At 43.2% G+C, this 27,667-nt stretch overlaps 1 protein-coding gene across 3 annotated transcripts in view; it reads right to left on the bottom strand.

The window, feature by feature from the left end:
* The window catches only part of ESRP1 (epithelial splicing regulatory protein 1), a 65,205-nt gene extending 46,437 nt beyond the window's left edge, over positions 1 to 18,768 (bottom strand). Inside the window, exons 1-4 of one of the 3 annotated variants that reach the window (XM_009243960.4) lie at positions 18,388 to 18,768; positions 17,755 to 17,883; positions 16,420 to 16,533; positions 13,584 to 13,698 (exon numbers count right to left, since the gene is read on the bottom strand). In XM_009243960.4, coding sequence (XP_009242235.1) covers positions 13,584 to 13,698; positions 16,420 to 16,533; positions 17,755 to 17,883; positions 18,388 to 18,519 — 490 coding nt within the window. In that variant the 5' untranslated portion in view covers positions 18,520 to 18,768. The remainder of the gene's footprint in view (positions 1 to 13,583; positions 13,699 to 16,419; positions 16,534 to 17,754; positions 17,884 to 18,387) is intronic. The other 2 variants (XM_009243961.4, XM_054518678.2) reach the window with 2 other exon arrangements.
* Positions 18,769 to 27,667: the final 8,899 nt, after the last annotated feature.

Raw genomic sequence — 27,667 nt, 5'->3', positions numbered from 1 at the left:
GTTGTAGCTAGTTTGATCTATCCAAACCACTCACACTCTCTCCATATCATGGCAGTAAGTATATTCCATTCAAATTACGCTTTCCTCTCTTCTATAAATGACAAGTGGTACCCAGCCTTCTCATCTTTGCTCAGGTAACACCCTATAATGTTTTGCTTTCTTATCATTCATATACTCACTGGAATATTCAAGAAATTTTCCTTTAAGCAACTTGACAAATCATTTGGTGCATAAGGCCTGGCTTTTGGCCTACCTTAGCTTTTGACCTGCCTTCCTGACTAAGCTTAATCATGTCTAGCTTTTGATTTAAAGTGAGAGATATGAAACTCTTACTTTCACTTGAATGCTTAGATGCTATTGTAGGGTTAATTGGCTTAATTTCAATATTGTGTTTCAGGGAATAGGGAGTCCCAAGGAGAGGGAGAGAGATGGGGTAACCACCAGTTGGAGCAGCCGAACACACACAACACTGACCAATTAAGTTTGCCACCTAATATGGCCCTGCTTTATGGTGCCCCAAACAATTACACTGGTAACAAAGATCACTGATTACAGATCGCCACAACAGAATAATGAAAACGTTTGAAAGGTGACAGAGAGACAAGTGAGCAAATGTTGTAGGAAAAATGGTGTCAATAGACTTGCTGAATGCAGAGTTGCTACAAACCTTCCATTTTCTTTTTTTTTAAACAAAACAAAACTGGCCAGACATGGTGGCTCACGCCTGTAATCCCAGCACTTTGGGAGGCCGAGGTGGGAGGATCATTTGAACCCAGGAATTCAAGACCAGCCTGAGATAGCGAGTCCCCATCTCTACAAAATAACAAATTGGCCTGTCATTGCATCTACTCAGGAAGCTGAGGTGGGAGGATTGCTTGAGCCTGGGAGGTTGAGAAGTACACCACTGCACTCCAGCCTGGGTGACAGAGCAAGATCCTGTCTCAAAAATAAAAGATAAAAATAAAAAAAAGACAAAATACAACAACTGTGAAGCACAATAAAGTGAAGCACACTAAAACAAGGTGCACCTGTGTGAGCAGACCCTAATGTGCTCTGCAAAACCTAACATTGACTTTCTAGCCCTTTATAGCAAAAGGTTATTGACCTGTGACCTATTACAGAAGAATGGAGATTGCAAAAAGATGGCCAGATACAATGGATGCCACAGGAATGTTTGTCAATCAATCTCAAAAAAGAATATGGGGAAAATTTAGATTTGAAAGGAGTATAAAAGTATATTCCATTCAAATTAAGCTTTCCTCTCATCTATTAATGACAGGATTACCTAGCCTTCTCAACATTGCTCAGGTACCACCCTATAAGGAAAGCACTCTTATCTTAATCCCCTAACCAAATTAGGCCACAAATGACCCACCAAAACTGTTCTAGGCCACAATCATCAATTTAAGAGTTCATTAGATACTATTCCTATAATGTTATGCTATTTTCTTGACTGTCGTAACATTTCCTGGGTGTAGGCCCCCATCTTCCTCTGATCTCTTTCCACCTATCAACATCTCTATAGCTTCCAAGGATCTACTGACTTAAATGGTGGCATTTATTGGACACCATTTTGTGCCAACCACTCCCTATTTCTTCCAATTCTCATAATAACCCTGACAGATAAATTACAGCAAAACCAAACAGTTGTAGAAACTAAGATTTAGTGAGGCTGGGCATGGGGGCTCACGCCTGTAATCCCAGCACTTTGGGAGGCCGAGGTGGGTGGATCACTTGGAGGTCAGGAGTTCGAGATCAGCCTGGCCAACATGGTGAACTCCTGTCTCGACTAAAAATACAAAAATTAGCCGGATGTAGTGACGGATGCCTATAATCCCAGCTACTCAGGAGGCTATGGCACAAAAATCGCTTGAACCCAGGAGGCAGAGGTTGCAGTGAACTGAGATCATGGCCGCTGCACTCCAGCCTGGGTGACAGAGCAAGACCATCTCAAACAAACCACTGGGATTGAGTGATGTTCAGTAGTTCACCCAGTCACCTGGCTGATGAGTAATGGAGGTGGGATTACACAACAGCTATGATTTGACTATTGAGCAATAGTGTGTGAGAAGTTTTATTAATTCATTGATAAAAGCCAAGTGAAGACGACAGAGATCAAAAGTAAAAATGTAAAGCATTCCTGCCTGGTTAAAAATAGACTTGTAGCTGAAGAATCATTTTAATGAATTCTACTTTTTAACTCAGAAAACGTTCTTGACATTTGGCTACCTTGGTGCCACATAACACGTCCCAACATGTCTCCCTTTGAGCCATCACACACCAGGATCAGCGTCACACACCAGGATCAGCGGCGCTAAGCTGTGTAACAACTTGTAAAAGTCACCCAACCTCCTGAATGCCCAAGCCATCTCCTTACACACACACACACACACACACACACACAGCCTCAATAGGCCAGTTTCTTCAATCTATGATCCTTAGCATCACTGAAAACGAGTAACAGAGAGGAATGAGAAAAAAAGTTTTAGTAGCAATTCTTTCCCCTATCAATTTATAAGTATATATTGGATTACTTGCTGCACGTCTGATCTTGAGGAAAGGAAAGATGAATCTGTGCCTCCTGATTTATAACTCCTCATGTAACTTACTCATTCTGCCCTCAAGGCAGCCACAACAGTACAAACAGGCTTAGCCAGCTTTACAAATGAGAAATGCCTCAAGGAAATGAGGAAGGGTACAGGCAGAGGCAGTGGGAAAAAAACTCATCATTTCAGGCTGCAACTGAGCAAGTAAAACTTTATATGCATGTTAGAGGAGTCTAGAGAGACTTGTCTATATATTAACAGGAGGGACACTTTCCTTATGACCACCACTGGTGAAACAGGCTTGAGGACTTAATCCACACTTACATTAGCTGAGGATATAATTCAGAGAGAAATTTTATGGTTTATCAATATTAGCTTATCTACTTTAAAAAGTTATCCTTCCCAACTACCTAAAAATGGTCACATCTGGTTTCAGAACATCCAATTTTTACTTGTAAATATCTTTTTAAACTAAGTTTTTAATAAGGTAATACATTAACTCAGACAAGTTTAAACTATTTTATAATTACTCCAATTTGAAGTGTCATCTGAAAGCCATTTTTCCTTGCCATAGAATCCTCACAAGACATTAAATCCATTCCTTTTGTTTACTTTCATTTATTGTATAGTAACACAATTTCATGCTTCCAGGCTTATAATACCTATGCTAATGAACAAAGGAGTAGCTGATAAAACACAGCAAGAAAAAAAGAGAAAAGTTGATTAGTCTTCTATCTAAAAACTGAATTTTCTAAAATCATGTGATAGAGATGTTACTCTTAAAAGAGTTGCCTTTATGGGCCGGGCGCGGTGGCTCACGCCTGTAATCTCAGCACTTTCAGAGGCCGAGGTGGGCGGATCACAAGGTCAGAAGATCGAGACCATCCTGGCTAATATGGTGAAACCCCCGTCTCTACTAAAAAAAAAACACAAAAAAATTCGCTGGGCGTGGTGGCACGCGCCTGTAGTCCCAGCTACTCGGGAGGCTGAAACAGGAGAATGGCTTGAACCAGGAAAGCGGAGCTTGCAGTGAGCCGGAATCGCGCCACCGTACTCCAGCCTGGGCGACAGAGGATGACTCCGTCTCAAAAAAAAAAAAAAAAAAGAGTTGCTTTTTTTTTTTTTTTTTTTTTTTGAGACTAGGGTCCTGCTACGTTGCCTAGGCTGGAGTGCGGTGGCTATTCATAGGTGCGATCCCGCTACTGATCAGCACATGAGGCATGAGTTTTAACCTGCTGTTTCTGGGACAGTTCACCCCACCTTAGGCAACCCTCCACCCCACCTTAGGCAACCCTCCACTCCACTCCCGGAGGTCGCCATATTGATGATGAACTTACTGTGGATACTGGATGGGCATACCGCACTACAGCCCAGAACTCCTGGGATTCAAGCGACCCTCCCGCTTCAGCCTCCGGAGTAGCTGGCATTACAAGAGTGTGCCACCAAACCTAGCTGTTTGCTTAATTTATTTTTTCGAGACAGGGTCTCACTCTGTTGCCCAAGCTGGAGTGAAGTGGCGTGATCTTGGCTCACTGCAACCTCCACGTCCTGGGTTCAAATGATTGTCCAACCTCGACCTCCCAAGTAGCTGGGATTACAGACGAATGCCGCTATGCCTGGCTAATTTTTGTATTTTTTGTAGAGACAGGGTTTCACCAGATGGTCAGGCTGGTCTCAAACTCCTGGGCTCAAGTGATCTGCCAGCCTCAGCCTCCCAAAATGCTAGGATTACAGGCCTGAGCCACCGTGCCCAGTTTGGTTGCATAATTTTAAATGTAAGTTCTACATATAACCCGATATATTTTAAAGTGAGCTTTGAAGGAAACAAAAAATGTCACCATAAGAAAATACAATGAGAAGTCAACACAACCAAAACTATTTAACACCAGCAATAAAATGCTGGGGGAAAAGAAATCTAAAACCTAGGTATGAGCTGAGAGGAGTGAAAAAAAAAAAATAATAATAAATAAATAAATAAATAAATAAATAAAAAAGAGACGCCAGGTATGGTGGCTCACCCCTGTAATCCCAGTACTTAGGGAGGCAGAGGCGGATGGGTCACTTGACACCAGGAGTTTGAGACCAGCCTGGCCAACATGGTGAAACTAAAAGTAAAATACAAAAATTAGCCAGGTGTGGTGATGCACATCTGTAATTCCAGCAGTTACTTGGGAGGCTGAGGTATAAGAATCCTTTGAACCCAGGAGGCAGAGGTCACAATGAGCTGAGATCGCACCACTGCACCCCAGCCTGGGTGAGATGCCATATCCAAAAAAAAAAAAAAAAAAAAAAAACCCTCACATACATACTTAAAACACATACTTAAAACCCTAGTTTTGTCTTCTCCCAACCAGCTTTCTCAGGTTGAATACAACCTTAGTTTTAAACCTTACTTCTCAGCTTTTTTTTTTTTTTGAGGCAGGATCTTCAGGCTTGAATGCAGTGGCGTGATTATGGCTCACTATAGCTTTGACGTCCTGGGCTCAAGTGATCCTCCCAACTCAGCCTCCCAAGTAGCATGGACCACAGGAGTGTGCTTCCACACCTAGCTAATTTTTAGATTTATTTTTGTAGAGACAGGGTCTTCCTGTGTTGCTTAGGCTGGTCCTGAACTTCTGGGCTCCAGTGATCGTCTTGCCTTAGCTTCCCAAAGTCGTGAGATTACAGGCATGAGCCACTGCACCCAGCCTGTTACTCTTAGAGGGTAAAAAATAAGATCCCTGCCTAACAAATATCACTTTTTGGAGATATTATTGTACTGAAGAGTCATGCAGAAGGATTTCCAACAAACCTAGTAAGTCAATTATACCCTAGAAGAAATAAGATGGAGGTAGGGTCTCATTCAACAAAGGAGATGAAAAACTTTACTTTGGAAAAAGACATTTATATGGGATAAACAAATTAGGAAAAGGAGACTCCTTGATAACAAGTCTTCCGAAGCTTTCTAAAACAAAAGGATTAACTTGGAATTTCCAAACTCCCATTTTAAAAGTAAAATATTTTATTTTTTTGAGATGGAGTCTCACTCTGTTGCCCAGGCTAGAGTAGCGCGATCTTGACTCACTGCAACCTCCGCTGCCCAGGTTCAAGCAATTCTCATGCCTCAGCCTCTGAGTAGCTGAGATTACAGGTACCCACCACCACACCCAGATAATTTTTGTATTTTTAGTAGAGACGGGGTTCCGCCATGTTGGCCAGGCTGTTCTCAAACTCCTGACCTCATGTTATCCACCTGCCTCCGACTCCCAAAGTGCTGGGATTACAGGCGTGAGCCACTGTACCAGGCCAAAATATTTTATAACTAAAACAAACCACACATAATTAACATTAGTCTGAGGGCTGGCAAGGAATATGCAGTATTTCTAGTCACTTCACTCACTGCAGATGACAGGCCAGTGTCTGTGCCGATTTGGCTCATGTTATGCCAATGTGATGCCAGAGATAATTCCTTCCACCTCCAGCTAACAAGGTCAACTACTGGCCCAGCTTAACTGTATACTTGATTTATACATACATATATATATACATATATACATATATACACATATATATACATATATACATATATACACATATATATACATATATACATATATACACATATACACATATATACATATATATATACACATATATACACATATATACATATATATATATATACATATAAATCCCTTTCATACACAGAAAAATACCAATGAGGATTCGGTGTTTGCCTTCACCTTTACAGCAGGGCAGGGAAGGTTTGTACAATTATAAAGCCCCAGCTCATTTCACTGTTAGAATAAACTCCTAACCTTCAAGTTTACCTGTACTAACATGTAGCTGATGCTTTGAAAGGTCTACATCTAGTCTCACATAAGGTTAAAAAAATTTATATGTGTAAAATGGTTTATATAAAGTTTTAAAACAATAAGGAAGTCCTTTTCAAAGTCCCTTGCCAGCTGTTTTTCCTGTTCTGAGACACCCAACAACCTGGTGGGGTCCACAGGATCAGTCAGCATTGCAGAGTGTGGGGCAGGCCAACCACCAGCTAAGTGACAGCACACATTATCTCGTTAATCCTTATACAATAGTCTTACCCATTTTAAGATGGGTAATCTGAGGCTGAGGATTCAAATAAGTTGCCCCCAGTGTTCATGTTCTTAACTACTATCCTGTTATCCCCAATTGTAACCTATAGGAAAAACAGGCTAATGTCACACACTGATAATAGAGCACACATATGTGCACACATACCCAAATCCTTTACACCCCCCAAGAAGTGATGAAACATACACACCCTACTAACCTTTGAATGGGTAGGCATGAGCAGTTTAGTGGTTTCTTTTTTTTCCTGATAATGGAAATTTGCCCTAGTGAAATGGCAATCGTAATCACGTCAAACAGCACATACAAATGCAATACCCTATCATGGAATACATATTTTACAAAATTAACTTTACTGCTTTATGGTTTGATATGTGCCAAGGAAACACAGGATATTAACTTAAAAGGGAGATAACCTATTTAAGGTAGCCAACGTGCCTCAAATGATGGTATACACTCTAAAATATTTCACCTTGTATATTGTTGGATGCTAGAGCATCTAACTTAAAGAGAAAGCCTCTAAGCCTCAGTTTCCCTAGTGATAGAATGGGGATGAAAGCTCCCCACTGAGCCGTTCATGGCATACATAGTAAGCAGTCAATTGATAGTTTTTTTCACCTGTCCTCCTTACCATACTTTCAGAAAAATAAGATCTTAATAAATGCTTGGCAAAGGGAAGTAAACACAATATTAGAAATCTTGATTAGTGAGAATAAGTAAGTTCCTGACAAACAGCTAACAAAAAGCAGGTTAAGAAATCAGGAAGTAATTCCATCCAACATTAGTGGGGAAAAAAATGGGTTTAAAAGAAAATGAATAAAAGAAGCCATTTACACAAATGTCCTTTCAGCAGGAGACAACTAGTATTAATTTCCGTAAGGGATCTAAGATAATTTCAAAAAAAAAAAAAAAAAACACCACAGAAGCCCCAGTCCCTATCATCTCACACCCTCACTTGATTAAGTAAAAAGCTTACAACATGCAATCCAGTTTACCTGCTAGATGAGGTCTTCTCAGCTAGCATCACATAATTCAAAAGCAGACAACAATGCAACTGGAATAACTCAAAGGCCTAACACCAACATCAGAAATGTGTTTAGGGCCAGGTGCAGTGGCTCATGCCTGCAATCCCAGCACTTTGGGAAGCAGAGGAGGGCAGATCACCTGAGGTCAGGAGTTCCAGACCAGCCTTGCCAACATGGTGAAACCCCGTACCTACTAAAAATACAAAAATTCGCTGGGCATGGTGGCGCATGCCTGTAATCTCAGCTACTTGGGAGGCTGAGACAGGAGAATTGCTTGAACCCAGAAGGCGAAGGTTGCAGTGAACCAAGATTGCACACTGCACTCCAGCATGGGTAAGACAGAAACTCTGTCTCCAAAAAAAAAGGCGCTTTAGAACAAATACAAAGACAAAAGAGGGAACGAAGTGCCCAAAATAAGAACCAGAACTACACTCAATTCCTGGTCAGGTGTGGCAGCTGACACCTATACACCTATAAAACCAGAACTTTCAGAGGCTGAGGTGGGTGGATAACCTGAGGTCAGGAGTTCAAGACCAGCCTGTTTAATATGGTTAAATGCTACTAAAAATACAAAAATGAGCTAGGTGAGGTGGAGGGCTCCTATAGTCCCAGCTACTTGGGAGGCTGAGGCAGGAAAATCACTTGAATCCGGGAGGTGGAAGTTGCAGTGAGCCAAGATTGCATCATTGCACTCCAGCCTGGGCAACAGAGTAAGACTCCATCTCAAAAAAAAAGAAAAAAAATTCCTAAACCCTTTCTTCATCAAAATGGTCCTACTTTTTCATTTACATAGCACTTCACTTACAAAGCTTTCATTTTGGAATACTCAAGATTAAAGTTTGGCTCGGTAGACACAAGTAACTCCCAGGAAAGCAAAGCTGCTGTGTAGCAGGGTATACTCAGCTCAGACTTTGTGATTCTACAACTTGGGTTTTAGTGTCCTCTTCCATTAGAAATACACAACATTGGCTCGGTACCGTGGTGCATGCCTGTAGTCCCAACTACTTGAGCCTAGGGTGCAGGAGTTTGAGGCCACAGTGAGCCACAATAGCGTTACAGCACCAATGCACTCCAGCCTCATTGCTTTCCCTCACCATTCCCCCTGGAAAAAAGTCTGCCTTAAACACAAAAATTGCAGTGAGATATAAAAAATGACACTCTTCCCATATGATCCAGCAATCACACTCCTTGGTACTTACCAAAATAAATTAAAAAAAAACTAGGTCGGGAGTGGTGGCTCACGCCTATAATCTCAGCACTTTGAGAGGCCAAGGCAGGTGGATCACGAGGTCAGGAGATCGAGACCATCCTGGCTAACATGGTGAAACTCCGTCTCTACTAAAAATACAAAAAATTAGCCACAGGCGGGCACCTGTAGTCCCAGCTACTCAAGAGGCTGAGGCAGGAGAATGGCATGAACCTGGGAGTTGGTGCTTGCAGTTAGCCAAGATCGCGCCCCTGTACTCCAGCCTGGGCAATAGAGCAAGACTCTGTCTCAAAAAAAATGAAAATGATTAAAAAAACCTATGTCCACATGAAAACCTGCACGTAATGTTTATAACAGCACTATTCATATTTGCAAGAACTTGAGAGCAACCAAGATGTCCTTCGGTAGGCGAATAAACAAACCACGTTTGGATAAACAAACCATACATCCAAACAATGGAATTCAGTGCTAAAAAGGAACTATAAAGCCACAAAAAGACATGGTGTAATCTTAAATGCATATTACTGGCTAAAAAGACAATCTGAAAAGGTTACATACTACATGATTCCAACTATATGACCTCCTGGAAAAGGCAAGACTACAGAGACAGTAAAGATTGGTGGTTGTCAGGGGTTAAGGGAGAGAGAGGAATGATTGGCCAAAGTACAGAGGATTCTTAAGGCAATAAAACTATTCTATTAGGGATAAAAGACTTTAAGGTAGCAGGTAAAAAAAAACAAACAAACAAAAAAATTCTATACTATGCTATTGCTACAATGTATTTTGATACCACAATGGTAGATAGATGTCATTATACATCTGTCAAAATCCATAGAATGTACGAGACCAAAAGTAAACACCAATGTAAACTATGAACTTTGGGTAATAATGACATGTCAATGTAGGCTCATCAGGTGTAACAAATGTACCACTCTGGTACAGCACTTTGACAGCGAGGCGGCATGGGGAGAGGAGGAGAGGAAGGGAAGGAGCAGGGAGAGGAAGAGGGAGAGAACAACAAGGGTTCTATAGGAAGAATATACTTTCTGCTCAATGGTGCAGCATGTTGACAGTGGGGGAGTGAGTGAGCGAGAGTGTGTATGTATGTGTGCAACAAGGGTTATATAGGAACACTCTATACTTTCTGCCCAATTTTGCTCTAAACCTAAAACTGGTTTAAAAAATAAAGTTGGGGCTGGGTGCAGTGGCTCACGCCTGTAATCCCAGCACTTTGGGAGGCCAAGATGGGTGGATAACTTGAGCTCAAGAGTTGGAGACCAGCCTGGCCAACATGGTGAAACCCCATCTCTACTAATAATACAAAAATTAGCCAGGCATAGTGGCGGGTGCCTGTAATCCCAGCTACCTGGGCGGCTGAGGCAGGAGAATCGCTTGAACCCAGGAGGCGAAGGTTGCAGTGAGCTGAGATCACGCCATTTCACTCTAGCCTGGGTAACAGAGGGAGGCTGTGTCTCAAAAAAAGAAATAATAATAATAAAAAGTTGAGATTACAGGTACAGCAGATGCACTTGTAATCCAAACTTCTCAGGAGGCTGAGGCAGTAGAATTGCTTGAGTTCAGGAGTCTGAGACCAGGCTGGGTAACATAGCATGACTACATCTCAAAAAAATAAAGCCTACTAATTAAAAAATAAATGAGGCCAGGATATGGTGGCAAACACCTATAATCCCTGCATTTTGGGAGGCCAAGACAGGAGGATGGTCTGAGGCCAGGAGTTTGAGAGCAGCCAGGGCAAAATATGAGGACCCATCTCCAAAAAATGAAAAATAATATATTTTTTTAATCTCACTCTGTCACCCGGGCTGGAGTATAATGGTGTGATCTCGGCTCACTGCCTCTTGGGTTCACGTGATTCTCCTGCCTCAGCCTACTGAGTAGCTGGGATTATAGATGTGCGCCATCATGCCCGGCTAATTTTTCTATTTTTAGCAGAGACAGGGTTTCGCCATGTTGGCAAGGCTGATCTTGAACTCTTGAACTCAAGTGATCCACCCGCCTCCCAAAGTGCTGGGATTACAGGCATGAGCCACCGTGCCCAGCCAAAATTGGATTTTTATTAAAAATTTTAAATTTACTTGGATGTAAAGTTAATAAAGCATGTTTCCAAAACACTTAGAATATTGTGACATCACTGAGGGTCCAAATTGATATTTCTGTATCCTCATTTAAAACAACCAATCAAGGATACAAGTATTTCACGACGAAAAAAATTAAACACTTCAACCTGCACATTCTCTTATCTACTCTTCTCCAGGTGTTTACAGAAGCCCCTTTCCCTCCCCAACTGGTTTACCAGGTGAAACAGGTAATTCCTCAAGAGCAAATGACCTTCTTTCCACTTGGCAAAACCATCAAGAATGTTTAATGACTACAGATCTCCCAATTCAGCGTCACTTCCATATTGGCAAGGAAAATGTTTAATGCTCTGAAAGAACAAAACAATTCAATTCAGACACTGTAGAAATACTTTACATAGATGAGCACAAGTTGATATTCAGATTGGACATAATTGCTTTTAGCCTCAGAAATTGGTCTGGTAGCCTAGTGAGGGAAATAAGTATTCCTCTGAATAGCAGTCATAAAATAACTGACCACAGCAGCAATGTAGCACAAAAACCGTTGCTAAGAAAGCTTATTAGCATTTCTAACTTGTTAAATGAGAAAGACATGTACAAGTACGATATTAAATATTAAAACATTTAAAAATAAAATCCACTTTTTTTGAGACAGGGTCTTGCTCTGTTACCCAGGCTGGAGTGTAGTGGCACAATCACAGCTCACTGCAGCCTCAACTTCCTGGGCTCAAGCAATCCTTGCACCTCAGCTTCCTAAGTAGTTGGGACTACAGTCTTATGCAACCACGTCCAGCTGACTTTTTTATTTTTTGTTGACATGGGGTTTCTCTATATTGCCCTGGTGCAACAACTCTTAATATACTTCTTTTCCTACTGAAGTTATCTTTTTCGTTTTTTAAAATATTTTTATTTCATTTTACTTTTTGTAGGGATGGGTTCTCCCAATAATGCCCAGGCTGGTATCAGCACTCCTGGTCTCAACCCATCCTCCCTCCTCAGCCTCCCAAAGTGCTGGTATTACAGACATAAGCCACCATGTCCAGCCAGAAGTTGTCTTTTTCTAAATTAAGATAGCTTATTAGATTTTTCCTCCACTGTCTTCTAATTTTTCTGTAGGTACTCTGGTTCTCTATTTTGTAGAAGACCAACTATCTGCATTAAAAAGTTTAATATATACTTAAGAACTGAATTGCGTCCTCCACCTCCCCCAAAGTCCTATGTTGAAGCCCAACCCGCAATGTACTATCTGGAGAGAGGGTCTTTAGAAGTTAAGTTTAAATGAGGTCAAAGGGTGGAGGGGTCTAATTAGATACGGCAGTGACCTTGTAAGAAAATAACTCCTCCTGCTATCCCCCCAGAAAAGGTGGCTGGCTACCTGCAAGCCAGGAAGAGCCATCACCAGAACCTGACCATGCTGACACCCTGATCTTGGACAACCCAGCCTCCAGAACTATGAGAAAGTAAATTTCTGTTGTTTAAGCTCCCTGGTCTATGGTATTTGTTATGGAAGCTTGAGCTGTCTAATACAACATTCAAACCAACAGAACAACCAGTGAGAATTTTTCTGGTGTACCAACCTTTTTAACAAAATTCTTGTAAGAATTCTGTCACAATGAACTTATTCCACCCTCTTCCCAACACTACTGGTCATGCTAAGCCAAAATTCCAGCTAACTGACTCAATGAAGAAGGTAAATGAAAACGAATTTGACCTGTTTACAAGTAGTTATGAAATATATGCGAGCAAACTTCAATCAGGAAAAAAAATCCTGAAGTAACACAAAAACCAGGCTTTAGTTCCTGAAAATGAATGAGAAAGTTTGGGAATAAGCATCTACAACCCACAAGCTACTGAAGGTAACTTAGTTTTAACTTCATAATGACTCTCACAGTGGCTTTTGGGAAGCCACTCAAGGTAACAATTACTCAACTTTACATCTGATATATTAGCACATGCCTGCTTATTAGTTAGCATTTTAAAGACTTAATGAACGTAAGATGGGTCATTCATGATTATAGATTTGTAATTATAAAATTACTTTTACAATATATCATGCATCAAATATATTATTTTGGTAACTAAAGAATGTGGGGGAAAATCCAGACCCCATTTTATCATCTCCAAAGATGGCTTATTATAATCAGCATAATCTTGTATTTGAAAAATTCAGGAGAGGCTAAAAGCAGGACCAGTGAACAGCAGCTTGTAAAGGGGATATATCCACTAATTAAAAAAATTATTGACTTCATTCCAAAGAAGCCAAAATAAACCCTAAAATCACAGTAACCAAGAAAAAGTGGCCTTAGAATCTGCACTAAAGTCTTCATGTTCTTTCTCCAGCACACACACATTACATAAACTGAAACTGAACCATATTCTACATGTGATCACCCCACCAAAAAATCCATCTCCAAATCCATCCAACCATCTGATTAATTATAACCACTTTCAAAGATGTCTATAATTGTATTTTAGTTTCTCAGCAGAGTAAACAAATTTTGGATAGGCCAATTTCATCCATATGCTGACAATATTTAAAATGTTTGAAAGTTTCTTGAATTACCATTTTTTTCTGGAACTATCTTTTCAAATGACTCTTGAGTAATGATTTAAAGGATACACTCTGTCATTGCGGCAGTGTCCAGTTTGTCAATATCAGGTGAACCAGGGCAACACTTCTTGAATTCTTTTCGAAGATCAAAAAAGGAATAGAAGCATTCAGGTAATAGTACATTCTGAGGAAGGACAAGGTAGATAATGTTAACTAGGTGAATTCGGTTCAATGTTTCTCTCACAATTAGGAACCTAAAAATTGAATATAAGCATATTTTACAATGGAAAAAATTTAAAATTAATGTAAGAGTGGCTTTATTTTTAAAAGTTGGTCCTGTTTCTATATTAGATCCTATGTACAAGTCTCATGAAAAAAAATTCCTCTTGTTTTAAGGCAGTGGATTACAATGTTTGTGCTCTACTATGCATTCCATTCAAAACAGTTCTGAAGCTGTGATACATTTGTGCTGTTACACTTCATATTTTCTGGCTGTTAATACTACTCTTTTTCCCAGCCATAACCATTTTAGAACATCTGTATTTTCAGGCAGCACTAGCAGCCCTTTCAGTTTTCATACAGATGTGGGATTAGATTGTAAAACTGGGTAGTTCTAACTATTGGGTTCTAATAATGCATATTTTCAGTAATAAGTGAGATTAGAATAGTAAATTCCTGATTAACTGAAAAGGCTTATTTTTGTGCCAAATAATAGTCCCACATTAGTCTTCTTGAACAATATTGTAGCTGTACCTGTGAACTCAAATTAAACTTCAAACAAAAACAAACTCACAAATCCCAAAGGCAAAGGAGAAATGGTTACCTGCTGTTCTTAGCTATTATGACCACTACCGTGGCAACGAAGCAAAGCTCAACTGTCTGGACAAATATTACACTATTGTTTCTTAACAAAATAACCCAGCATTGGATAACTTTTAAAGATAATACTTTTTAAAACTCAATTTAGATTTTTCTTAAAATTTTGAAATTGTATTAATTTGCTGGGAATTTTTACCCATTTTTACATTAGAACATCAAGGAAATTAAGACTTTTAAATGTTAAATGTTCATGCAAAATGTCTCCTCTCCAAGTTCCTTCTATTGGGTTTTATTAGATGTGACCTGTTCCTGCTGTATTTTGAAATCAGTATTGCTGCACCATGGTCACAGCTTTTAAAAAAGTTAACAACCAAAAGAACCATGAAACCTCCTATTACCTACAAAAATGCTCATTTAAAAGTTATCTGTAAGGACAATAACTCAAATGTTCAACAATAATCAGTTTAAATTGTTGTGTCCATTTAAAATACTGAGTTTTATTTAGTGGTTATAACAATGTTGATGTTCTATTAAATGTAGGCTAAAAGGCTTGTGCAGTATGAATGCTCTTTGTAAATAATGCTTGTCTACAGAAACCTGAAAGAATATATTCAAATACGTTCGTGTTAGAGAAAAACATTTTAATATGTTGAGTGGCAGGATTATTTCATGTTTTGCCATTTACCCTTTTCTTTAACGAATATACAGAATTACTTTCACTATAACATTAATTGTTTTAGTTTCTGTATTTAATCAAAATCCTAATAGCAGTAGCTGAGGAAAAAGTCTTAATTTTTCTCCAGATGTTTTCCTACACCCAAAGCAGTCCACCTAAATAATGAAAACAGCTATTTTCCTCTGGCCCAACAGGGAAAAGATTAAGTCTTGTCCTTCTGTCATGTGAGTTTGGGGGTAAAAAAGTAATCCTTACATATCACTATTTCTGGTAAGGATGTAGCGTCTAATCTAGCATTTAATTTTTTTAAAAAATTCTTCCCCTTTTATCAAATAATTACTAAGACTCATACAAAAGGAGTGATTTTCTGAAGACATAACAACTTGAGTTACTCCTTCAAACTTTTTAAATTGTCATAATATATTAAACGAAATAAAATCTGCACTTACTTGCCTGGGTCGTCATTTGTCAGTCTACATCTTTCATTGCAAGCCTTGCCTCATACAGGTACCTAAATATATTCTACTTCCATCTTTTCAAGCTCAGTGCCTGCCTACCACAATAAAAAGCTACAGGTCAAACTAATTTAAGTTGTTAAGAGACAGTGTATTAACAATGATTGGCTACACTGGGTGGGTTGTCTCTGCTGTCCCTTTTCCCACAGCACCTCAGTATTTATCCCAGGGAGAGAAATCACATTTTACCTAATAAGACTGTATTTCTCTCATTCTGTAATCCTCTCTCTGTCAGAAAAATGAGCAACGGTAAAAGATGAGGCTGACCCTTTTGTTTTGATGCAAGAATGTTTTGAACATTTACTTAAAATCAGACAAAGTGAAGAGTGCTACGATTGTGGTTTCACTAGATATAAGGTTGTCTTAAGTAGCCTTTTTAATGAAATTATTAGAAATACAACTTTAAATGTTTAATTCTTTTTTCCTTCCTTTCTAGGATATAGCATTTTCAACACAAATGGGGATATTATGACATACTAAAGAATAGTTCTTTCCTCTCTTTGTAGTTATTTTAAATGTCAAAAATTCACACTCCGTATTGGCTTTGGAAAAGGGAAGAGTGTCATGCATCTTGAAAATTGGACGTAAACAAAGAGACTATTTTAAGTCACCAAAGAGTATCTTTGTATATACCTAACACCAAATTTACCATTTTAATAATTTTTAAGAGTATGGTTCAGTAAAACATTAAGTACATTAACATATTTTGCAACCATAACCACCATCCATTTCCAGAGCTTTTTCATCTTCCCAAACTGAAATTCTGTACTCATTAAATAGCTCCCTATATGCATCTTTTAAAGAACAGAGAAACCTGAATAAACCAAAAATTTTTAAAAACCTCCAGTCACCCCAAAGGTCCAACCATTTTTTTTCCAGAAGCCAGCACTCTTACCTTCTTGGAAGCCTCAGGATGCAGGATTTGCCTGACATGAAGCTGACCATCAGTACAGAGACAGAAGGAAGTCCCTACTCCAATATTCAGTTCATTGCTCACTGACTGGTTAAACTGCAAGAACAAGATACACCCAGGGATGCAACTGATGCACGATTTACAAACACTGCAAAGTAGCTCCCCTTGGTGATAGCCAGAGAAAACCGCAATAAGGGCCCTGATGGGGGACACCGGTGCTGGGGCAACCTTGGAAAGACAGAATCCTTTCCCACGAACCGTCTAGCTTCCTCGAGGTAGAGAAGCTTTCCAATCAACCCGCAGTTCGCGCCCAGGAGAAACTTGTCAATGCATTCTCCCTTCTGTTTTTACAAAAAAAATTCATTCAACACTTAAGTCAGATGTCTCATTTCATCAGCAGGTTGCCTTCAGATTACATCATTCCCTAGTGTTACTTTTTATATGTTTGGATGTGCCAGGCTTAAGAAAGATGCCAGGTTCTAATAAATACGGGTATTGGGTATACAGATCTAGAAAGTCTTGGATGAATACACCCCAGAAAAGATAGCTTTCTCCTATAACTCGAAGCTCGTGTGCTAGGGCAGAGGTCGTGAGAGCGCAGAGCATTCATCTGTGAACAGGTGTTTAGCGCCCCGCCCTACCCGATCCGGCACCCGTCAGCACCCCGGAACAGCCGGTTTTTAGGTCACCTCAGTCCTAATAAAGGGATTCCATCAGTTCCGCAGTGACCCAACGGGCAGCCTTGCACGTTCGGACCTGAAAAACCTCCCTGGCACTGGGACCAAGGCCACTAAAGAAATAATGACGGACCGAGCCTTTCGTCGGGAGTTCAGAAGCCTGAAACCAGGCGGCCACCTTCATTTTCCAACCCAAACCGTGCTACTTCTTGCACACCCGCCGGGCCCACCTGCACGTCTACGCCACAGCGCCCCCTGCCCGAAGGCTGTGGGCCCAAACCCCGCAAGGGAGCGGCGCGTCTGGGGTCTGGACCTGGAGATGGGGGCGCTAGGATTCAAACTCCGCACGTCAATCAATTGGCAAAATGGAGCTGACGCTCCGGCTCCAGTAACTACTCAGCAAGTAACTCGAAAACTAGTGAATGTCGGTCCCAAACCCTGGGAGGCTGGGAGGTGAAAAGCAGCAGCGACCCCCGCCCAAACGGTGCTCCCCGGCCCTCAGGCTGGGCTCCCACCCACGCGGCCGGGCGGGCGTCTCGCCACCCTGCTCCGGGAACATGCGTGGGCCGCCCTGAGAGGGCGTAGGGTGCGGTGGGGTTGGGCCCAGGCTGGGGTGGGCGGCGTGACCCGGGGTTGTCACCTGTCGGAGGGCTTGGTCCAGCTGCGACGCCGAGGACAGGCTTTCGACGTCTATTTTAGTTTCTTCTTTGCAGTCCTCCGTCAGTTCCAACTGATCCGGTCTAACTAGTACTTCGTGCAACTGTCCCACCTCCGAAGGTAGAGAAGCAGGGGTCAGTTTCCCCCAATTTCGGAGCCTCTTTCTGCACCCTCCTCCCTCGCTCCCCTGCTGGGCGGCCCGAGCCTCTCTTGGGGTCCGGACGCAGAATCAAAGCTCGCGACTCGCCATCGGTTCCGGTGCATTCCTGCCCCCCGCCCCACCCCCCACCCGATAGGTCGGAAAAGCCCTGGAAGTGGACCCCAGGGCCTCCGAGACCCCACCTCGTCTCGGCGGAGCGTCCCCCGACGGGCAAAGAACCCGGCTCGGTAGCGCCGGCCTCTCCACCTGAGCCAAGTTGCGGAGGACTGAAATGGCTCCAAGGCAGTTGGCCAATAAGTTTGGTTTTACTCTAGCTTACCTAGGCCTCGGGTCCAGACTCACAAGTGGGCAAACAAGAGCAATTATTTATCTACCTTCACCCCCCTCCCCGCCCAAACCTCTACCACAAACTTCTTGCCCCATTCCTTGCATTTAGACGAAAACGTGGAGAAATACCTTCTTGTTGGCCAGATCCACGACTTTCCAGAACAGCAGGATCAGCTCCTTCTCATCCGAGCCTAGCTTGGCCCCGGTGGCCCCAGCAGTGATCCCAAAAAGCACCACCAAGTAATCCGGAGAGGCAGTCATGACGATAGGTGGGGAGGGGGAGAAGGGGGGGGGTCGGGAGGCGGTAAGGTGGTGTGGAAGTGAGAACGAAAAAACCTGTGCTAAACCCTCTTCTAAGAGAAAAAGAAAGAGCGCCCACCCCCCTTCCTCGCTACTGCTAGCGCAAAAGGCGGTAACCAACCACCCAAGCCCACACCTGGTCGGTGCTCCACGCCCAGGGCAGGAAGGGGGGTGGGAAGGAGGGCGCAGGAGGCCTGCCCTTTTTGTATTCAGTTGCCCGGGCGTCTATGCAAAAAGCCTGGAGCAAGGCTGCACCCCCGGGAGGCACGCAATGGCTGAAAGCTTTTCTGTTTTGGGATGTGGCTCTACCTGCCCGCCCCTTCCCCCTCCCCCACGTGGTGCAGGTAAGAGACACCTGGCGGCGCCGGCCCATTGGCTCCTTCAAACCACGACGTGGCAGCAGTGGGGGAGGAGGCCGCTTGGGGAGGGGGAGGAAGAGGCGGGAGACAATGGCTGGATGAATGGATAGGCGAGGGCGAGGGAGGAGGAAGGGGAGACGCGAGGGGCGGGGAAGAGGCGGTTGCCACCCAGAGGGTAGACGAGGCCAGACGGGGAAAGGGCTCAGAGAGGTAAAGGGCGCGGAGTCGGTGGGGGGGAGGGGTTCCCACTGGAGGTAACTGAGAGGTGCAGGGGGGCTCGGAGAATACCGGCTGCGGGGAACGAAGCCGAAGGTTCTGAAGGGTCAAAGGAAAAGGCCAGGTGCAGGGAGGCGAAAGGAGGCCACAGGTGAGGCCCGGGGCGCGGAGCTGCCCAGGGCGCGGCGCCGGCGGAGGACGAACCGCTGAGGGAGGGACCTGCCAACCGCAGCCAGGAGGTGGCGGGGGCAACTGCAGATCCCCGGAAAAGCAGCTCCCGAGCCAACACACCTTTCAGTGCAAACAGCAGGAGAAATCCTGCGAGCCCCCACTTCTCCGGGCCGGAGCCCGGGTGCACGCTCATCCCAAACCCGCCGCGCTGCCCACCTTCCGGAGAGGAACCCCGCGCACGCCAGAGCCGGACGCCCAACCACCTAGTCACTCCCCGGGACGCAGTTACCAGGCGCAAAGCAGCTGGGGGACCCCGCAAGGAAACTCAGGCACAACGGAGCCCGCTTCTTTTTCTCTCAACTCTGAATGCTATGTCCGGTTTGGTCCTGGCTGCTAGTTCGAAGCTGGAACATCCTCCAGAGCTGGGGCCCATTTTCTTTTATTTGCCTTGGGCGCCAAATGAAAAGCATCCATCCGCATGCCTAATAAAAATTTTCTTAAATCGAGCCACGCAGGCTTTTTCCCAGGTTCTGCGCCCTGACCCCATTCCCTCTGCTCATGCTTTTGGCATTGGATTGGAGTGTGTTGACTTGACCAAGCTCCCAAACAACCTCCCTGCTCTACTTCAGCTTGGTCTGCCTAGAGGCTCGTGCCCCCACCAACACCCCCAGGCACCAGATCGGTGTCAGTATGTTGTTGGGTCTTGTTGGCATTTTAGAGAGAAAAGCGCTAGAGATGAAGTTTTCTCGGGTTTTACATCTCAAAGCGATTTGTTCTTGGGAACAGAATTCTGTCTGAAGTATTAATAATTCGGTTCTAGGTGTCCAGCCCCGTTCATATTCATGATGTGAAACGGGCAACCATGGACCTATCCCTGCAGAACCCACTCCGGGTACAAATCCGGTAACCTTTCAGGACGCGTGTCAAGGGAAGCTGGAGGCCTGGCTTTCCCAGTGGGGGTTCAGGCTCCCGGGAGTGGGGAAAGGAGCCCGAGGCCCGCGCCGTCTCGTTTCCTGGTAGGAGAAGGTGCAGGCGGAGGCGGGGCCTCCCGTGATGCAGGTGGCAGCTCGCGTCCCCGAGAGCGGGCGAAGGCCTGGGGTCTACACTCGCAGCGCTGCGACGGCGCTCGGGATCCTCCCTCGTCCGCTGCTTGAGTTCCAGAGGTGGGTGCTTCCCTGTCCTGAACTTCAGAGTGCGGAGTCATAAATGGGTTCCGGCTGGCTTACTGCAGTAGCCTGGCTCCTCCCCAGCCCCGGTAACTCCGAGCTATCCGTCCAGGCCCTCGGGCGTCGCGGGGGCAGGGACTGGGCGCGGAACGAGGCAGGGAGGGACCTGGAAAAACCACCCAGATTGCATTGCAGTGGGCGAGGCCGCCTGGAGGAGCCGGTTCCCCCTAACCACCTCCCCGTGGGGCTCTAGGTGCGCGGTTCCCAGGTGCTCAGCTCTGCTGGGCCCAGGAGGTGCCGCCTCACAGGGACGCGGAACCTGGTGCGTGGCCCCCGCCGGGTGGACCAGATAGCGCGAGGCGGTCCGGAGGCTCGTCGCCAAGCAGGTGACTGTTGCTGAAAAAGTGGTTGGAACACTTGGGGAAACCTGGCCCCGCCTGTTCTTTCTAGGTCTTTGGAGTTTGGATTAATCATTTGTGTAGCCCGTTTGGATAAACCGAATACTTTATTAAATCAGCGCGTTTACCAGGAATTCCGCAGTAGTATCCACATTAGAATCTTGAGTGTTGGAGTTGACCATATTCACACAGACTTGCCTTCTTCCTGTTTAGTTTATGCCTTGTGTTCCGTTATTGGAACGCTAAGCTTGTGGGAGTTGTTTACATCCTACTGCTCAAGGTCATCGCTAAGGTGTGATTTTTCACAAAAAGAATTTGCAACCTCCGGCATGAATGGCTTAAGGAAGTCTAATCCCGGTTTCTGATTTTTTTTTTTTTTAATTTAAAAGTTAATCTTTCTGGGCTGGAAGCAGTGGCTCACGCATGTAATCCCAGCACTTTGGGAGGCCGAGGCGGATCACGAGGTCAGGTGTTCGAGACCAGCCTGACCAACATGGTGAAACCCCGTCTCTACTAAAAACACAAAGATTAGCCGGGCGGGGTGGTGCGCACCTGTAATCCCAGCTACTCGGGAGGCTGAGGCAAGAGAATCGCTTGAGCCTGAGAGGCGGGGGTTGCAGTGAGCCGAGATCTGGCCATTGCACTCCAGCGTGGGTGACAGAGTGAGACTCCATCTCAAAAAAAAAGGGTTAATCTTTCCAACTAGATTTTCAAGGATGAGGATTTTGTTGTTGTTGTTGTTCTCACATGTATTCCCAGGGCTTAGAACACAGTCTGACATTTACTAGGCACTCAACAAATATTTGTTGAATGATTGTAATGAGTAACACCCATTTTTGCAGATCTTTGTCTTCTGAGCCTAGGGCATAGGTCATCACTGCAGAGGTGAGATTGTCAAAATGGGAGTCTACAGGTAATTTAAGACTCAAATGTTTAAAGAGTAGGTGCTAATTCTTCAACAAACTTACTTTTGTTAAATTAAAATTGTAAAATGTGGTGGAGGGGTTGGAATATAAGTAATTCAAGACAGTTCGGAATACAAAAATGTTTTACTGTCTATCACCACCATCTATAAATCTAATTCACTAAGGATAATCTGTGTAAGGTGGCTGGAAAGAACCTTGAGGAGAGAGGCTTATTTAAGTATTGGCTCAGGACCACACCTAAAACTCTCAAAACGCTGAGATTCTGTTGTTTTGTTTTGTTTTTAAGTGCCAGAGACCCAAGTTGAGGAACAGCCTATAAAATAACTGGCCTGTACTCTTACATACATTAAAGCCATCAAAGACAAAGACTGAAGAAGAACTTTTGCAGATTAAAGGACTTTAAGAGACATGATCCTGAACCAGAAAAAGTAAAAAATAAAAAAAAAAAGTCTGTAGATTAAATAATAATATTATATCCATGTTAATTTCCCGTTTGTTGTAATATTACTGTGGTTGGTAAGACACTCTCAACAAAGAGCATGTCTTTGTTGGTGGAAGTATCTACTGAAGTATTTAGGGGTAAAGAGGAATCATGTCTGTAATTCTCAAAAGGTTCAGACAAAATATATGTAAAGGGAATGATAAAGCAAATGCAATAAAATGTTAACATTGGGGAATCTGTATAAGGGAATTCTTAACTTTTCTGTAAGTCTAAAATTATTTCAAATTAAAAATAATTTTTTTAAGCCTCAGGACATTTTGCTGCCACTGCCTTGCTGGTGGTTGACAAGGCTCTGTGTCATGACTTTTTTTTCTGTTAATCTAACTACTTGTACTGTAAAATAAACCCATTTTCTTTGTTTCTTCCTTAGTGAATGAAAGAGGGTGAAAGAAAAGGTCACCATTTTCTGTATAGTAATCCTTTCATATACTTTAAGGTTGTTCTTAACTCACCTTTCCTAGACTAAATAACTACAAACTCTTTAAAGTTTTCATTGTGAATCTTACTTTCCTGCTCTTTAATTATCTTCATTACCCTCCTTTGACCCTTTTTCTCATCACTTTTAGAGAGCAGCTCTTGAACTGGACAGAATACAAATGTGTCTGCTGGGGCTTCACTGTTGACACAGTGGTACCTATATGTCATAATCTTTTTTTATTTTTTTTGAGATTCAATTATTTTTATTCCAAAGATATAAGTAAAAATGTGAGGCCGGGCATGGTGGCTCACACCTGTAATCCCAGCACTTTGGGAGGCCAAGGCGGGCAGATCACCTGAGGTCAAGAGTTCGAGACCAGCCTGGCCAACATGGTGAAACCTTGTCTCTACTAAAAATACAAAAAAATTTAGCTGGGCATGGTGGTGCATGCCTGTAGTCCCAGCTACTCAGGGAGGCTGAGGCAGGAGAATCACTTGAACCCAGGAAGCAGAGGTTACCGTGAGCCAAGATCGCGCCACTGCACTGCAGCCTGGGCGACAAACGGAGACTCCCATCTCCAAAAAAAAAAAAAAAAAAAAAAAAGGTAGGCCAGGTGTGGTGGCTCACGCCTATAATCCCAACACTTTGGGAGGCCGAGGCGGTTGGATCACGAGGTCAAGAGATCGAAACCATCCTGGCCAACATGGTGAAACCCCGTCTCTACTAAAAATACAAAAATTAGCTGGGCATGGTGGTGCGCACCTGTAGTCCCAGCTATTCGGGAGGCTGAGGCAGGAGAATTGCTTAAATTCGGGAGGCAGAGGTTGCAGCGAGCCAAGATGGCGCCACTGCACTCCAGCCTGGCGACAGGCGGAGACTCCATCTCAAAAAAAAAAAAAAAAAAGTGAACAGATATATTGACATAAGATTCATAAAACATATGGGTATATTAAAAACTAGAAACTCAGGTTGCCTTTGAGGATAAGAATTGAGGGCCTATGTGTCAAGAATATTTTGCACAGATAGGCCGTGCGCGGTGGCTCACGCCTATAATCCCAGCACTTTGGGACTCTGAGGCAGGCGGATCACGAGGTCAGATTGAGACCATCCTGGCTAACACAGTGAAACCCCGTCTCTACTAAAAATACAAAAAATTAGCCGGGCGTGGTGGTGGGCGCCTGTAGTCCCAGCTACTCTGGCGGCTGAGGCAGGAGAATGGCATGAACCTGGGAGGCGGAGCTTGCAGTGAGCGGAGATCGTGCCACTGCACTCCAGCCTGGGCAACAGAGCAAGACTCCGTCTCAAAAAAAAAAAAAAAAAAAAGAATACTTTGTATAGTTTATACTATTGTAGTATTTGAATTTTTTTCCTTGTACATGTATAACTTTAAAAAAATGAGAAATACCATATAAGTGCAACTATTTTTACTATAAATCTTTATTTCCATAAAATTATAATTTAAGTGTGTGGTCAATAGCTCCTATTATATAGCTATGATATATTTTGAATTTGTTTACCTGGTAACACTAGCTCATGTTTGTAAATCCTTTGGAACTCCCAAAATGATTTTACATACATCACCTGATTTGTAAGATTACATTAGCTTTTCTGGTTTTCTTGTCTTAATATGTGATTATCATATTGAACTGCAGTGTTTTTTTTCCCATCATGTCAACACACACAAAATAGGAAACCAGTAGTTGTAATTTTCTTCAGCAGTTCTTAATGGAATTTGTTTAATAGTTTAGTACTTTCCTTTCTTAAGTATTGGACCAAGCTGTAATGGAACTATAAGACTCATGCTTTCAGAACAGAGCCTTCTGTTACTCAAGTGTTTATCCTGATGGCCATATGACCACGCAAAGCTCCATCACGATATATGTCATAATCTTATTATTTGCAGTGCAGTTCCCCTTTTAAGACTACATAGCAGCACTACATTTACTGACTCAAGGTTCATTTGAGATCTCTAGATCTTTTTTCTTTTGAGACAGAGTTTCCTTCTTGTTGCCCAGGCTGGAGTGCAATGGCACAATCACGGCTCACCACAACCTCCACCTCCCGGATTCAAGCGATTCTCCTGCCTCAGCCCCCCAGTAGCTGGGATTACAGGCATGCGCCACCATGCCCCGCTAATTTTGTATTTTTAGTAGAGACGGAGTTTCTCCGTGTTGGTCAGGCTGGTCTTGAACTCCCAACCTCAGGTGATCTGCCTGCCTCAGCTTCCCAAAGTGCTGGGATTACAGGCGTGAGCCACCGCGCCCAGCCCTCTAAATCTTTGTTAGTGTTTTAATTGCACATACTTAGTTATTCTCTTGTACTTATAAGAAAATCTTCTAAGCTGGGCGTGGTGGCTCACGCCTGTAATCCTAGCACTTTGGGACGGTGAGGTGGGCAGATCACTTGAGTTCAGGAGTTGGAGACCAGCCTGGCCAACATGGTGAAACCCCATCTTTACTAAAAATACAAAAATTAGACGGGCATGGTTGCAGACACCTGTAATTCCAGCTACTCGGGAGGCTGAGACATGAGATTCACTTGAACCTGGGAGGCAGAGGTTGCAGTGAGTTGAGATCGGGCCACTGCACTCCAGCCTGGGCAACAGAGCAAGACTCCATCTCAAAAAACAAAACAAAACAAAATCTTCTACAGTGAATCACAGTATGAAAATATTCTCAAATTATATAGCTGCAATGCTTGCACAAATCTTTTTATGTACTAAAAACCACTGAACTGTATACTTTAAAAGGGTGAATATTATGGTATGTGAATTATATTTCAATTTTTAAAAAGCAAATCAAAGTAGAGACCTGTGTTCTGAGGCTACCAAAAGCCACTGATATTCTTAGTTATTCATACTAAATGCATTTGTAAAAGACACCACATTTTATACTCCCTGGACAAGTCTAGCCTCCGAAGTGGAGAGGCAAGGAGAAGTGATGGTCAAGATAAATAAATAAATTATAATTATCCAATACTCTGTACATTACACATTTAAAGAAATTACTGGCCTGAACCTTTATTATAGCGATTATTACAGATCATGAGGAAAAGTATGGATTTAATAGTTGGATCTGCCATTTGCTACCTTGTGGCCTTAGGCATGTTCCTTAACCTCACAAGAACTCAGTTTTACTTGTAAAAATGGGGATGTTGATGATGTACACTTCATAGGTTTTAAGGAGAGAGATTTTTGCATAGAAAAGCTTCCCTAAGGAAAACAAACCCGAGAATCAGGAAGGTTACTACTGAAAAGGAATGTCCAAGTGAGGAGGGTTCTTTCAAGACAACCACAGAGGCTGATGATTCTCTGGCCTTAGCATAGACAAAAGACACCATTGAGGCATTTGAGCAAGACTTTACTGACTGCTATGTCATAGGGAAATACACAGAAAAATACAAATAGGGAAATGCGCCATTAATCTGCACAGCATGGCTTATAAGATCCCCCTGATCCTTGGGGATCACAAAACTGATCCCATTTAACTGGGCATCCAGGTAAAAAGAGATGCCACCAAGAGAATTCCTCCCTCCTTACTCCTGGCCTTTTGCCATCAAGGTATCAGTTACCCCGGTCCCCGAGCCCCTTGCACAGGAGTAAGTCCCTGCCTCTTCCAAAGCCCAGAGAGAGGAAAGCACAGCAGCATGCCTTATCTTTTAAGTCAAGGTGGGGTTGACAAGGGTGAATGTTTAAAGAAGGAAAGGAAGTTTTGTTTCTCTTCTTTCCTAAGGCCCTGTGCATCCCTGTAGCCTGCCTACTCACCCATCCATTTGGCTGATAAAGGGCCAATTTTATTATTCTGGCAAAATGTAACCTAAAAACCAGGAAATAGTTGTCACCCTGTTTTATGTCTGTTTGAAGTGTGTGAAATGGCCGGGTGTGGTGGCTCATGCCTGTAATCTCAGCACTTTGGGAGGCCGAGGCGGGCAGATCACCTGAGGTCAGTTCAAGACCAGCCTGGCCAACATGGTGAAACCCCGTCTCTACTAAAAATACAAAAATTAGCTGGGTGTGGTGCATGCCTGTAGTCCCAGCTACTCAGGAGGCTGAGGCAGGAGAATCACTTGAACCTGGGAGGCGGAGGTTGCAGTGAGTCAAAATTGCGCCATTGCACTGCAGCCTGGGCAACAGTGTGAAACTCCGTCTCAAAAAAAAAAAAAAACTTTTTAAAAAATTGAAAAGCCTACTTTAACCTTGTTGCTCTCCTTTTCAGATTGAATTGGAGTTATGGAGTAAAATATACACCCTTTAGCTCAAATCTCAATCTATCTATGAAGCTTCCCATGTAGACAAGTCCTCAGTGATTACCACCATAGATAGACTATATTACTTAAAATGCTACTCTGCATTATTTATTTCAAGCAGGCAATGACTTTCTTTTCTTAAAATTCTAGACTCCCTCAGGCTGGGCACGGTGGCTCACGCCTGTAATCCCAGCACCTTGGGAGGCTGAGGCGGGTGGATCACAAGGTCACCCTGTGATCCATCCTGGCTAGCACAGTGAAACCCTGTCTCTACTAAAAATACAAAAAATTAGCCGGGCGTGGTGGTGGGCGCCTGTGGTCCCAGCGACTCGGGAGGCTGAGGCAGGAGAATGGCGTGAACCCAGGAGGCAAAGCTTGCAGTGAGCCAAGATTGCGCCACTGCACTCCAGCCTGGGGGACAGAGCGAGACTCCGTCTCAAAAAAAAAAAAAAAAAAAAAAAATTCTAGGCTCCCTCAATTAACAGTCATGTTTCTCATGGCCTATTTCATGCCCATTGTTAAATTCTTCTCTTTATGTATACAAGCAGTAGAACTTGCTCCTGCTTAGAACTTAGTGGAAAAGGGATTTGCCTGGGGTTTCCATCAATTCTGCTGTCCTTAGAGGAAAGAATAAACACTTCTGAAATCAAAAAACTGCTCCCAGTAATAGCACATCCCTTTCTTGTCCAAATGTGTATCCTTGCTTTA

The sequence above is a fragment of the Pongo abelii genome, chromosome 7 (genome assembly GCF_028885655.2).
Source record: "Pongo abelii isolate AG06213 chromosome 7, NHGRI_mPonAbe1-v2.0_pri, whole genome shotgun sequence".
Classification (NCBI taxonomy): Eukaryota; Metazoa; Chordata; class Mammalia; order Primates; family Hominidae; genus Pongo; species Pongo abelii.
Note: the sequence above shows the minus strand (reverse complement) of the source record. Positions and strands in the feature narration are given on the sequence as shown.